The sequence below is a fragment of the Haliaeetus leucocephalus genome, unplaced genomic scaffold (assembly GCF_000737465.1).
Source record: "Haliaeetus leucocephalus isolate CR32 unplaced genomic scaffold, Haliaeetus_leucocephalus-4.0 Scaffold451, whole genome shotgun sequence".
NCBI lineage: Eukaryota > Metazoa > Chordata > Aves > Accipitriformes > Accipitridae > Haliaeetus > Haliaeetus leucocephalus.
In genome coordinates this window covers 3,361,846-3,375,808 of record NW_010972887.1, presented here as the reverse complement: position 1 = coordinate 3,375,808, position 13,963 = coordinate 3,361,846, and the positions used below count along the sequence as shown (strand labels likewise).

The following is a 13,963-nucleotide window of genomic DNA, read 5'->3' as shown; positions in this document are numbered from 1 at the left end:
AGCTCCCCCGTCGCCGGGGCCCGCCGCTGAGGCGCCGCTCTGCCGCGAGGGGCGTAGGAAGGGAGGGCGGTGCAAAATCCTTCCCAAGCAGCTTTCGATGGGGCTTTTGTTAGGTGCATTTGGCCCCTTTTACCAAAGTTTTGTGACAGCCACGTTGAAAATCCCTTTTGTGGCTTGGTTGTTACGCCTTAGTACGTCTGACTCCCTACGTTTTGTCTCCCGAGGGACCTTTAGCAGCAAACAAGGAAACCGTTAACATCACCCTGGGGAACGCAAAATAAAACGCGTTTTGCTGGTGCAGAACGGTTAAACCATGAATAAAACTCTGTGTGGCAAGCCAGCTGTATGAAATGCAGAGCCAGTGCATCTGTGCTGGGGTGTTCGTAAAACAGATGTGGCAAGGGGGGTGGAAGGAGAAATATTGTTGGAAAAGACGTTTGCAAGGGACTGTGGGATGCTGTTGTTCTCCTGCACGCTCCTTAGCATGTGCAAACCTTTTCCTCTCTTTCTCTCCTGAATTCAGAAGTATTCAGTTGCAGCCTGATATGTAACTGTGAAATGTTTTCCTGAACTGCTTTCAGGTTCCAGAACTGCGATGGGGAGGTCAAATACTTGCGTGATGCCGAAGAACTGATTCGGCCAGAGCGGAACACATTGATCATAAGCTTTGCGGATTTGGAGCAGTTCAATCAGCAGCTCTCTACCACTATTCAGGAGGAATTTTACAGGTAAAGTGTAGAGATTACCTGAAAGCTGAGCAATGCTGCAGTCTCAGGCCCGTCTTACGTGTTATGTAAAAAATAAGAGGCTTTTTGTATCCTGGAAACATTTATATTTAGGAATTTATTTTTTTTTACTGCATCAAAACTTATTTCTTAGTGGATTCCTCTCTGGAAACCATTAGTTAACTAGGCAATTGCATTTATTCTGGTAAAGAAGTAGATGGTCAGTGCAGGAATTCAGAATAAACAATATAACTTCGTGCTCTGCAAATATTTTATTGAGCCAGTGGCTTATTTTGAGGATCTACTTCTTAATATAAGGATAAAAGTGTCATAAAATGAGACTTTTAAAAGTCCATTTTCAGACAGCAAAGCAAATGGCATTATTATGCAGTAATCTCTTATTTAGCATGTTTAGATTAGCTTTTGTGTGTTCTTACATAATGTGGCAGTAAAAGCCGGAACCTGGAAATGTATGATACAAGCCTTTGATGTAGTCTAAAGTAAAGAAGGTATTTTCATAGCTTCTATAAAATTTGAACTTATTTTCTGTATTTCAGGGTTTACCCTTACCTCTGCCGAGCAGTAAAGACTTTTGCCAGAGACCATGGAAATGTTCCTTCAAACAAGGACTTTTATGTTGCATTCCAAGATCTACCTACCAGACACAAGTAAGATGATTATTAATTCCAGAAAATTCTGCATTTTTACTACTGGGAAAAAAGTGTCAAAACATACTGAAAACATTTTGGTTATGTAGCATGAAATGTACAGTTGACCAATACAATAGTGAAGAAGTTTCCTGATCTTGTGCAGGATGTTTTTTGAAACAGTTGTTCATTCGTGAACCAAACTCAGATGCTTACATTCATCATATTCCACAAACAGATGGACCTTCTCTAATTTAAAAAAAATGATTTAGATATGTTGCTTTTGAAGTACCAGAGAAGTAACTTTTGCATTGGTTTGACCTTTGGTATTAATCTAAAAGTTTATGTAAAATCATAAAATGAGAATATATTCTAGTAACTTTGTTTCCTTTGTCTGTTACAACTATTCTTTAGTCACAGACTGAATGAAACTATGTTGTGTCATAGTGCTTGGGTAGTACCCTCAGCATAAAAACGTCAACTCCACTTAAGAATTTAATCCATATGAATTTCTGTTTTAAACAGAATTCGGGAGCTGACATCAGCAAAAATTGGCTCACTGATGCGTATCAGTGGACAGGTGGTACGTACCCACCCAGTCCATCCTGAGCTAGTAAGTGGAACTTTCCTGTGCCTCGACTGCCAGACGGTGATTAAAGATGTGGAACAGCAATTTAAATACACGCAGCCAAACATCTGCAGAAACCCAGTCTGTGCCAATAGAAGGAGGTTCATGCTGGACACAAACAAATCAAGATTTGTTGATTTCCAAAAGGTACAGTGGTGAGGTTGGGGGATGACAGCAATGATGTTCCTGTGGTAGTTGAAGGGTGTTGTTTATACTGCTAAACATTGAAGACAGTTAATTGTGGTTCTGTCAACATCAAGACAAGACCTCAAGAAAAGGCACTGGAATTTCTGCAAATGGTTTCTTTCTGTCTACAGAAGGCTTACGTTTAAGCATGGGAAATTACGAATAGTATCAAAGCAGTTTTGTGGCATGATGTTTATTGTCTAAGCCAGCCACTGAAAACCCACATATTCAAGCCATTGTTAGTCTCGTGTTGCAGGTACATCATGTGTAGTTGTTTTATATGAGTATGAAAAGAGGTGTCTTTTAGTATCTGCAGTGTTTTGCTCTTCCAGATTGATTTACTCTGCCAAATCCTCAGCACTTCACATCCTGCAGGAATATTTTGTGTCAGTCATGTTAACTGGACTCTTCAAGTTGCTTTTCCTAGCCCTCAGAATTGTCATTGTGGCTCCTGTGTATCCTCTTAAGTTTCCCCAAGGCTCCTTAGATACTGATCAGTGAAGGGATTTTTGGTTGTTTGTCTTATTGTAAGAGGAATTTCATGGTCAACATGGATGGCAGCAATCAAATACTACTTACTATATTTATTAGCAGCTTAGCTTTTGAAGCAGTTTCAAATTTGGTGACATCTGCTAAGTGATTAATATCCTCTCCCTCCCCAGGTTCGCATTCAGGAGACACAGGCCGAGCTGCCACGTGGTAGCATTCCTCGCAGCGTGGAAGTGATCTTGCGTGCAGAAGCAGTGGAGTCTGCTCAGGCAGGTGACAAATGTGACTTCACAGGGTCACTGATTGTCGTGCCTGATGTGTCCCAGCTCTCAACACCAGGTTTGTTGCTACCAGTCATGTCCTCGATGATATGTCCTTCCTGCTTGTTCTGGGAACTGCTGTTCTGACTCCCACCCTAATGGCAGGGGTGCGCGCAGAAACCGGCTCCCGGGTGAGCGGGACAGAGGGCTATGAAACCGAAGGCGTCCGAGGACTTCGTGCCCTTGGAGTCAGAGAGCTGTCGTACAAGCTAGTCTTTCTAGCTTGTTACGTTGCACCAACAAATCCACGGGTGAGTCTGGAAAGAAAAGAAATTTAAAGGTATTGATGATTTCTGCTCTTTATGGGTTTCACCTCAAATTAGGGAGCGGGAATGGGTAAAGCTTTAAACATGTATGTGTACCACCTTCCTCTGCATTTGACTATCTTTATATTCTGATTGGACTCGTATAGCAAGTTTTTTTTCTTGTCTTTATTGTTCATAGCAGTTTTCACAGATGTGATTATTTACTTGCCAATGTTACCAATTTATTCTAAAGAGCTAACTGGTCCATTTATTTCCATTCAACTTTCATCCATTTCTGCAACATTTCCTTTGCCTCCAGGAAATCATATTGCTTCATTTTGTCACAAGGAAAACAGTGATCCTTCCTGTTCCCTCTGGTTTATCACATAACATCTTGGGATGTTATTACAAAATAAGTAATACTGACTATGGTTTTAGCATTTAATCTATAATTCTGCTAACAGCTTCACCGTCACATAGGACAAAAATAGCATCTGTCATTTTCTTGGTGTAGGAGTTCCCTGCCGCATTCTAGAGTAAGAAAGACCTTGTAAATTCCAGTTAATGAAGAATGCTTACAAACGCAAATTTTACTCAAAGGAAGCCGGACTGGTTTACTCTCTTTAATCTCTGGACAAGCATCTCTCCTGGGTTTTTCTCACTAACTGAAGTTACACTCCATTGCTTTTGCCCCCTAGGAAATTGTCTGTTGGTTTTTAAAAGGTGTAAGGTGATGATGAGCTTCCTTAGCCTAAGGTCAGTTTTTCTGAATGTGTTCCTCCCATTCAGCTTACAGAGCAATTTTTTGTAACCTCCTGTCTGCACTGCTCACGTTCAGTAGTGACCATGTTACTAGTTTTATTTTTTTAATTTTCTTTGTTTAGTTTGGTGGAAAGGAGCTCCGAGATGAAGAACAGACTGCAGAAAGCATTAAAAACCAAATGTCTGTGAAAGAGTGGGAAAAGGTTTTTGAAATGAGCCAAGATAAGAACCTTTACCATAATCTGTGCACCAGCCTTTTCCCCACTATCCATGGTAAGAGTCCAGTTGTGGCTTCAGAGAGGGAAGATTTCACTTGTGAAAATATTAATTCTTTTTGCTGTCCATGTGGTGCCATTTTGGGAAAGCTTGAAAGCCCTACGCCAACTATCACAAACTCTCCCCTCCAGCACTGGTTATGCTAGAAAAGGAAAATCTATTTCCTGAGTACTTGCTGTGTTTAATCATTAAGGCCTGCAAGACTAGTCAAAATGGTTGGTTTTGCTATTGGTTGATCTACTACTAAACATACAGCTGACAGTTGGATATAAGCTCTATTTTATATGGGCTTCCCCCAAAAGATTTAAGGGTTCCAAATATTTGTATGCTGTTGTGTATGTATGTTTGCAGTTGTTTCTGGCTCAGAGCTAGTTTGAGGACTTTTGTTTGTTACGTCTGAAAAGTTTGATTGGCTGAATTTGGTCCATGTTCTGAGCCTCTGTAGCATAAAGGAATTCAGCTGCTTTCTGAGTCATTCTTCCATGAAACTGTATCAAGCACATAAATGCAGTTTTAGTGGATGTTTAGCAAATAGGTAAATTCTGAGTGGATGTGCCCAAATGCTCTAAAATTCTAGTGGGCTGAAGTTTTTTTAAATAGGAAAAATGTGGTGTTTTCTTTGGATTTTTAGTCAAGTGTCTTTTCTGGGGCAGGTAATGATGAAGTGAAACGTGGGGTCCTGCTGATGCTTTTTGGAGGAGTTCCTAAGACCACTTCAGAAGGCACTTCATTGCGTGGGGACATCAATGTTTGTGTTGTTGGTGATCCAAGTACAGCCAAGAGTCAATTTCTAAAGTAAGCATCTCATTAAAACTCAGTTTTTAAATATTGTCCGGAGTGACTAGAGCTGTAAATGTGTACTCTGCCTTTTCTATGTTAAACAGAGGAAAAGGAAGTAAAGTATTTAAGAATATTTTCCAGGAATTGTTTGGATGTAGTTGAAGTACTTGAACAGGGCTGAAGCAAAGTCAACAAGCCCCTGTAGTAATAACAAAGAATGAATTAAGACTTTTTTGTTGTTCTTTATGTAGTTACAAAAGTATGAATTTCCATATATTTTCAAAAGACATTGAATATTAAAAATACAAAATTTATTGCACATCTGAAAATATCAGAGATGGATGAAATAATGATTATTTTTTCCCCCCCTTTTTTAGCTTAGTCTAAATTGGTAGGGCCCAACACTTTGGACAAATAGACAACTATTAGCCCTGAAAAAGAATTATGAAATAATTATGTTTTATGCTACATCTTCTATTATAATGACTTTTTATTGGAAATTCTGTTTAATATGGTTTTATTTCATCATGCTGTTCATTTACCTCTGCATCGGTCTCCATGAAGCTGAGGTCCTTGCAGAGAGTACGCTGCAACTCTGTAGAGGCACCACAAAAGCTGCCTTAGGCTGCCTGTGGTCAGTCTCGCTGCTTCCTGCTATAAAGCCATTTGTTCCCTTGTGCTGACGTTTACCTGACCCGTAAAGAGCTGTGTTAGTTTGTGAAGTTAGCAGAAAACTTGTGGGAAGAGGTCTGGATTATTTTTTCCCCTGGTGTCATCATGGGTGAATAACAGACCTGTGGCAGACTGCAGTTAGATAAGACTTAGTTTCCAAGGCTTGCTCAAACATCATTACAGGTGGGAGGGCCTACCTAAACATTAATTGGTTCCTGAAGGAAGCAACAAGTCCTGGCCTGAGACGTTGAAAGCAGCACTGCATTTTTCTTGTTTCTGCAGGTTTTAATCTGACTTTTTATGTTTGTCCCTCACTGTTATGTCTCTCCATAGGCATGTGGACGAGTTCAGTCCTCGTGCTGTATACACCAGTGGAAAAGCCTCCAGTGCTGCTGGTCTAACAGCGGCTGTTGTAAAAGATGAAGAGTCTCATGAATTTGTCATTGAAGCTGGAGCACTGATGCTGGCGGATAACGTGAGTCCAGGAACTTGAGAGGTTTCTGCATGCCTGGAATGGTTTTGATTAATGATGAAGAGCCTCACATTGTCTTAATGATGCTATTTTTCCAAAAGTGATTGAATTTGGGTGACTTACGTTTTATTCTTCCACTGCAGGGGGTTTGTTGCATTGATGAATTTGACAAAATGGACGTGCGGGATCAAGTAGCCATTCATGAAGCAATGGAGCAGCAGACTATATCCATTACTAAAGCAGGAGTAAAGGTAGCTTGTGCTATTCCTCTGGTTGTGTAGTCTGTAGCCTTGAAGTAACCTGAAAAGAGGGTATAGATTCATGTGTTGTAGAAATAAAGTATGTATTTGCACTGTTAAAAACAGGGTGCTGTGAAAAGCAGTTTTAAGGGCTTGTTTCAGTATTGTTGGCAAGAGTGTGACAATGTTAAAATATTGATTCATCAAACTGTCCTGGGGCAGAGACTTGGTTAGAAAGGGCTGGTTAGAAGAGTTCGGGCTCTTTTGGGGAGTGATTGTTGTAATACCTCTGTTGAAACTCCATCTAAAAGATGTTATGCTGACCCATTGGAATTGCAATGAATTGGTTTAGCAAGTGGTCACAGATATCATTCTTCTTTCTTTTTATTTATTGTCAGGCTACCCTGAATGCCAGGACCTCCATTTTGGCTGCAGCAAACCCAGTTGGCGGGCGTTACGACAGATCCAAGTCACTGAAACAGAATATAAACCTGTCAGCTCCCATCATGTCTCGCTTTGATCTCTTCTTCATCCTTGTGGATGAATGTAATGAGGTAATTTTAAGGAATTGTAGAATAAATTTATGTCAGAAAAGACCTCTGGAGGTCTAGCCTAAAGCAGATCATTGAGAACAGGTTGCCAAGACCTTGACCTGGTGAGTTTTGAGTATCTCCAAGGATGGAGATTCTACAGCCTCTCTAGGCCCCTTTGACAAGTCTCATGTGTTTAAAAAATGATAATAACTTTTCTATCTATTCAGAGTTTCTCATGGTTCAGTTTGTGTCAGTTGCCTCTTGTCAATCTGTATTTCTAAGGACAATCTGGCTCCACCTCTATACTTGCTGATGAGGCAGTTGCTTTCTTTTTAAGCTGAACAGTCTCAGCTCTTTCAGCCTCTCCTCATACATCATGTGCTTCTGCCCTCTGACCGTCTTGGTGGCCCTCTGGAATCTTAGGTGAAGCTGATCTCATGAGAGCATCTTGCTTCTGCTTTTCTTCTGTCTGCGAAGTTAGAAGCTGGCAGTACAAATTTTAACATGCTCTGCTGAATACAAGGATACTGCCTTTTCATCTTGTAGTGATTTGACCTGCAAACTTAACACCATTAGTCATTTTTACAAATTGCTGGTCACTGAGGCTAAGCAGCTACCACCTGTCTGTGTGGTGTTTGCCTTGGGAATGCATGAGATACAGAGATTAATGCTGGTTCAGCCCTATTCTGTCTACTGTTTTGCTCAGAGTGATTATCTAATTGAAAAGGGACTGATGAAAGAGACAGAGTAGGCTGAAAAGGAAGAAAGCTGTTCCCACGCTGCAAAGTGCTGCTTTCTGCCTGTTCTATGGCTAACTTGTAACCCAGGAGAGTTCCAAGAGTTTATAAATCCTAAAACTGTCTTTTATCCCTTCTCTGCTATGTTTCCTTGTATTAAAAACCTCCAGGGCATTCTCTTGGATCTTCTGGGAGAGAGTCTGGCTTCTGGAAAGACTAGCTCTGCCGTGAGGAGTGCAAGTGAGGGAAGGGAGTGGGAAGGAAGGAAGAATATAGCTGTTGTTTTGATATTTGGCTGATGTTGTGAAAGTGGTCTGACAGCAATAATATCCCAGGTTACGGATTACGCCATTGCCAGGCGCATAGTGGATCTGCATTCCAGAGTAGAAGAATCTGTCGATCGTGTCTATTCATTAGATGATATCAGAAGGTATCTGCTGTTCGCAAGACAGTTTAAACCAAAGGTAATTTTACGTTCTTTTATAAGTTGTTCTGTATGAGGAGGTCCAGAGGAATAGTCATTCTGTATCATGCTTTTTTCCAGCAAATACAAAGACAGTTAGTGTAATGTTCTCTCAAGAAAAGAGCCGTAAACTCAGTTGTTATCTAGAAACATAGCATATTTTGAAGCCATGTACTCTTTTTTTTGAACTCCAGAAACCCAGTGAGCCCAGCTGAGACTATGTTATAATCAGTAGTCTTAACTGCTTTGGTGGCAGTTCTTAGCCTCTGTCTAGAATGATTGAGGGGTCGTTTCGTAGCTTTCTCATAGCTCAAGAGCATGGCTTATTCAACACGGCTGCTGCAGAGATTTTTGTATTTTACTGACTTATTGCTTAATCAGGCAATTTGTTTGTTTTTATTTTAAAAGGGTATTGTTCCTCAATATTCCTTTGCTTTCTTTGTGGTAAAATACAGAACATGGGAAACCACTCTAAGTACAAATTTTTGTGGTCTATCCAAGTGGCAGCTTGGCTGGGCTGTGTGTTAGATTTTGTAGAAGTTCTTCTAATGGAGTTCTCAAATGGAAGGAGAGGACACCCTCCCTTACAGTGTTTTGAAAACTCCCATTTCATTTCCATGTGGTGGGGAGTTTGTTTTCCAGCTGGATCTGTGTATGTGCAGATAGATTAAAAAGCATGTACACAAAGCTGTAGTTAGTGTTAGTATGTGAAGTGTATGCTTGTGTGTCTTCTTGCATGCAGAATGAAAGGTAAATAAACATAGAACAATCTAGCAGAGACATGCATGAATTTTACCTGGAAGCAAGTCAGTGGAACATAAAAATAGAAATTATCAAAAAATTGCTGTAAAATAATTATGTGTCAATGTACTTACTGTAATATCATTGTTACTGTAATTATTACAATATAATTATAACATAATATGATTGTCATTATATTTATGTATAGTATGTGTGGTAGTATAGAATATTTCAGAGAAAACCAGCTAGTAGAGAAAAGTCTTGGAACTGCCAATCTAATGCATGAAGCGCAAACTTTAATACTTTTAACATGGCAAACTGTCATACTGTCTTATGTCACAAAGATATCTAAGGAGTCTGAGGACTTTATAGTGGAGCAGTATAAAAGACTACGGCAGCGTGATGGCTCTGGAGTGACAAAGTCATCCTGGAGAATCACAGTGCGACAGTTGGAAAGCATGATTCGGCTGTCTGAAGCTATGGCCCGTATGCACTGCTGTGATGAGGTATCAGGTTTTTGATTAAAGTTTGTATAAATGTTTATATAAATGTTGTGGGATTACTGACATTTCTATTTGACTATGGTATTGTATATATTTAAATCCTGTGGGTGAGGAGGAGGGCTTGGATCATATTTTCACTTGTGATGTGGTCATACTTGGTCTGAATTTGTATGCTAGAAATACTGTTTTTGAGGTATGTCATGTAAAACAGAGATCAGCTGGTCCAAACTGAACATGCATGTTTTTGCATTACAGTTTTATCAGCACTCTTAGTCTGTTACCTGTCAAATCATGACAAATAGGAAGAAAAATCATCTATTAGTATCAGCCAGGGCTGTTGTCAGTCTTTCCTAATCTTGCATAGTAGCTCTTTTCCGTCTGCAATCTAAAAAGCTAAAGTTCATCAGAGTATCTGAACGTCCCTAAGAGTACCTGTATTTGTGATCTGAGCTCCACCTCATGTCAACAAATGTTGAAGTGTATACTGCATTATGGCTACTAACTGTGGTACGACTATTACCCATCTAGTCCCTGCTTTAAAACTCAGCAGGCTTTTTGAAAGGTTGATTAGGGGTTACGTGACATACAGTGATAGAAACTTGCTTACTGATTGTGTAAAAAGGACACCCATTGGGTTCTTTTTAACTAAATTCAGCTTGTAAAGAAACGGATATCTTCTAACTTATAGCTCAGCTAGAGGTGATTTTTCCAGTTTCTGCTCTTCAGTTCTGGAGGAGAGTCTCATTAATTACATTTTTTTTCATATTGTTTCTGTTCAGACACATTTCTGTCATGGTTCTTGCTCCACTGATCTTTCTTCAAAATGTTCTTGGCTTAAGTAAAAATTTTATTGATTCGACATGATCGCTAGAGCCTGAAAGATTCATCAGGCTGCTTATTCCCTCCATAACCTTGTGTGAACTCAGAGTACTTGTAGTGGGATATAGTTTGACTTGCAGACTCTTTACTACTTAGCATTACTCAGGTGAGATGGGTAGAAAGACCCTTTGTCAGAGTCAGGGGTGAGTTTCTGGAGTTACTGGGAAAAAAAAAATTAACACTAGAAGAGCCACCATGCCTATTTAATATGTCTTTTCCAAATCTTCCCCAGGTTCATCCGAAACATGTGAAAGAAGCTTTCAGGCTTTTAAATAAGTCCATCATTAGGGTTGAGACTCCTGACATCAATTTAGACCAAGATGATGAACAGCAACTGGAGGATCAAGAGGACCAAGATGGCATCAATGGTAAATTACTTGTAAAGAATTTTTTCAAAGGGGAAAGTACTTCCAGTCTGGTGTGCACCACCACAAACAGTTAAAAGATGTTATAGATTTAAACCTGGGCATGTGTCCAAATAGGTGAGGCAGAAGCTCCAGCTGGGGTGAATGGTCTTGTGAATGGTATCAATGGCCACACTGAGGACATGAACAAGGATGCCGCACCCAAAGCTTCTCTTAGACTGGGCTTCTCTGAATATCGACGCATTTCTAATCTCCTGGTGCTGCATCTCAGGAAAGCAGAAGAAGGTAAGAATTTGTATATTAAAAAGGTGGCAGACCCTGAGTTCAGGGAGCAACTGTTAATACATCTCATGCTGTTGCACTTGGGATTTTCACTCCTGCTGAGACACCAAACTTGTTAGGTCAGGTATGAATGTGTACACATGTGTCTATACTACATCTGATGATATAAACACAACTTCTTGGACTTTCTAGCTCTGGTATCTTAGTCATTTGTCAAAACCTGGTAAGTTGAGGAGCATGTCAACAGAGCAGATCCAGAGAAGGATTTGTAGGATATGATGGTTTAACCTAGCTAGAAGAGTCAGTAGCAATGAAAACTGTAGCAAGAGCTTTAATGTATGCCAGCAACCACAGCCTAAAGTATATACTTAACCAGTATGTGCCAAATGGCTGCATCATTTCTTGGGGAGATGAAATAGTTCAGTTGCAATAAGGCTACTTGTCGTGGTTTAACCCCAGCCAGCAACTAAGCACCACACAGCTGCTCACTCACTTCCCACCCCACCCCAGTGGGGTGGGGGAGAAAATCGGGAAAAGAAGTAAAACTCGTAGGCTGAGATAAGGACAGTTTAATAGAACAGAAAAGAAGAAACTAATAATGGTAATGATAACACCAATAAAATTACAACAGTAATAATAAAAGGATTGGAATGTACAAATGATGTGCAGTGCAATTGCTCACCACCTGCCAATCAACACCCAGCTAGTCCCCGAGCCGCAATCCCCCTGCCCCCACTCCCCCCAATTTCTATACTAGATGACGTCCCATGGTCTGGAATACCCTTTTGGCCACTTTGGGTCAGCTGTCCTGGCTGTGTCCCCTCCCAACTTCTTGTGCCCCTCCAGCTTTCTCGCTGGCTGGGCATGAGAAGCTGAAAAATCCTTGACTTTAGACTAAACGCTACTTAGCAACAACTGAAAACATCAGTGTTACCAACATTCTTCGCATACTGAACTCAAAACATAGCACTGTACCAGCTACTAGGAAGACAATTAACTCTATCCCAGCTGAAACCAGGACACTACTGTAATGAAATGCAACAGTTGTGTCATAGCATATACCAATGCTACGAAGTTTTTGGAAGGGTGTGGAGGCTACAATATTTGTTCAAAATGCTGAGTCTGTGTAGAAGGATGACTTCTTTGGCTTTGTGTGACAGTGATTTTCTTTTGCCCTTGTTTAGAGGAAAGTTGTATGAGTCCTTACGACTGCTTTTTCTTGACGCTGAAGGCTGCTGTTATTGCTAGGCTGCTCATTTAATTTGTAAGCCACTTGGATGCAGAGAACTGAAAGCTTCAATTCTCAATCTAAATATCTCCAATTAAACTATGATACAACAGCCTCCTGCACAAAACATGATTATTTAAGAAACCTAAGAAAGTCTCATGTTTCTTAAACATCTTAAAAAGCATCTCTTCAGCATTTTAAATGTTAACATGTAAATCGTTTCTTACGGTTTGAATGGTATCTTACTGCTGCTGTGTGTATGCAAATTATTTTCTTTGCAGAAGAGGACGATTCATCATTGAAGAAGAGTGAACTTATTAATTGGTATCTAAAGGAAATTGAATCTGAAATAGAATCTGAAGAAGAACTAATAAATAAAAAGAAGATCATAGAGAGAGTCATTCACCGGCTTACGCATTATGTATGTATAGGGATGTGTGGATAGTGAAAAAGGGTTTTAACTTATATAGGGCAATGATTCATTTTTAATAGAACACATTCCTAATTTGAGAAATATGTTTTGTGCTTCTGTGTTATTGACTGAAATAAATTAGAGATGTGTGTAAGTAAAAGTCCAAAGTGCTGTATTATGTCCCTATAGAAGTGTAAGTAATATTTTCCTGTATTTCTGTAGTGTTAGTTATATATTAGGATACAGAAATATAAACAACACTTTATTCAATGGATAGCTTTAAGTAACGTGGGCACTGGAGCAGTTTGGAGGAAAAAGTATGAAAATATAAAATACTTCTCACTTTTAAAGGTACAAAACTACTAGACTGAAGTGTTCCCAGAGAGCATACAACATATAAGAGATTTCCACTGAACATAATTGTTAAGATTAGGAACCTGTTAAAGAGGGAGTTTACAATTAAAAGGGTTAAATAATACATCAATAAGAGGTGCTACCAGTATAAAAAGAAGATACCTTTCAAAAAGTAAAGACAAACCTTTCTGTTCTTGTTTGAATACAAATTTTTGTCTGTTGCAGGACCACATTCTGATAGAACTGTCCCAGTCAGGACTTAGAGGATCCAGAGAAGAGGAGACTTTTGATGAAGACCCATACCTGGTTGTCAACCCAAACTATCTGCTGGAAGACTAAGGGCTGAGAACTGGCTTGTAGAGCTGACTAGTTACATGTTGGAAAATACATTATTTTCTTGCCAGGGTTGCTGTATAGCTAACTTCTTAAATTCCGATGAATGCTTTACTATGGAATGCGCCAGTGTGCGGTTAGTAATATATGATTGCTCATTTACACTGAGCATACCTGGAAAGTCTTTAAAGAAAGGACACACTTATATATTAGTTTCATTATTAATTTCTGAGTTTCAATGCCATCATCCAGATGTAGAGGAGAATCAGTCAGTAGCCCTTTTCACCATCAAGCTATATAGGTGCTTCTGTTTTGAATGAGAGGAATTTTGCATTGTTCTTCTATTGTATTTAGTAGACTTTTTATGCTATAGGTTTTTACTGTTTTTCTTATTAACATAAATAAAGATCATTAAATGTCTGGAGATGTCTGGGGATGGATTTGTTGTCACTCATATGTGGGATTGCTATTTTCTATGCCTATGCTTTGAGGCTGAAAACATAGTGATCTAAATGTTTAATGTCTTAAGAAAGATTAAATTTCCTGGATGACAGATGCTGTTTTTTAAGAAGTTTTTTTTTTAACTTCCAGTAATGGATAATGAGAAACTCTGATTGCTTCTCTTTCTTTTTAGATGGACTAAAGATGTGTATGCTCCTGTTGCATATGTAAAATAGAAAATTGAAAATAGC

General features: G+C 39.5%; 1 protein-coding gene across 1 annotated transcript; it reads left to right on the top strand.

Annotated features, from left to right (window-relative positions):
• Positions 1–570: 570 nt before the first annotated feature.
• On the top strand, positions 571–13,593 carry MCM6 (minichromosome maintenance complex component 6; the record flags this gene model as incomplete). Its single annotated transcript, XM_010575179.1, has 16 exons — positions 571–728; positions 1,283–1,393; positions 1,898–2,147; positions 2,849–3,014; positions 3,101–3,246; positions 4,125–4,275; positions 4,932–5,073; positions 6,064–6,205; positions 6,346–6,453; positions 6,840–6,995; positions 8,047–8,175; positions 9,260–9,421; positions 10,530–10,665; positions 10,780–10,947; positions 12,454–12,593; positions 13,164–13,593. Coding segments are annotated over 16 exons (2,379 nt in total), but the record flags the coding sequence as incomplete, so codon positions are not given.
• Positions 13,594–13,963: the final 370 nt, after the last annotated feature.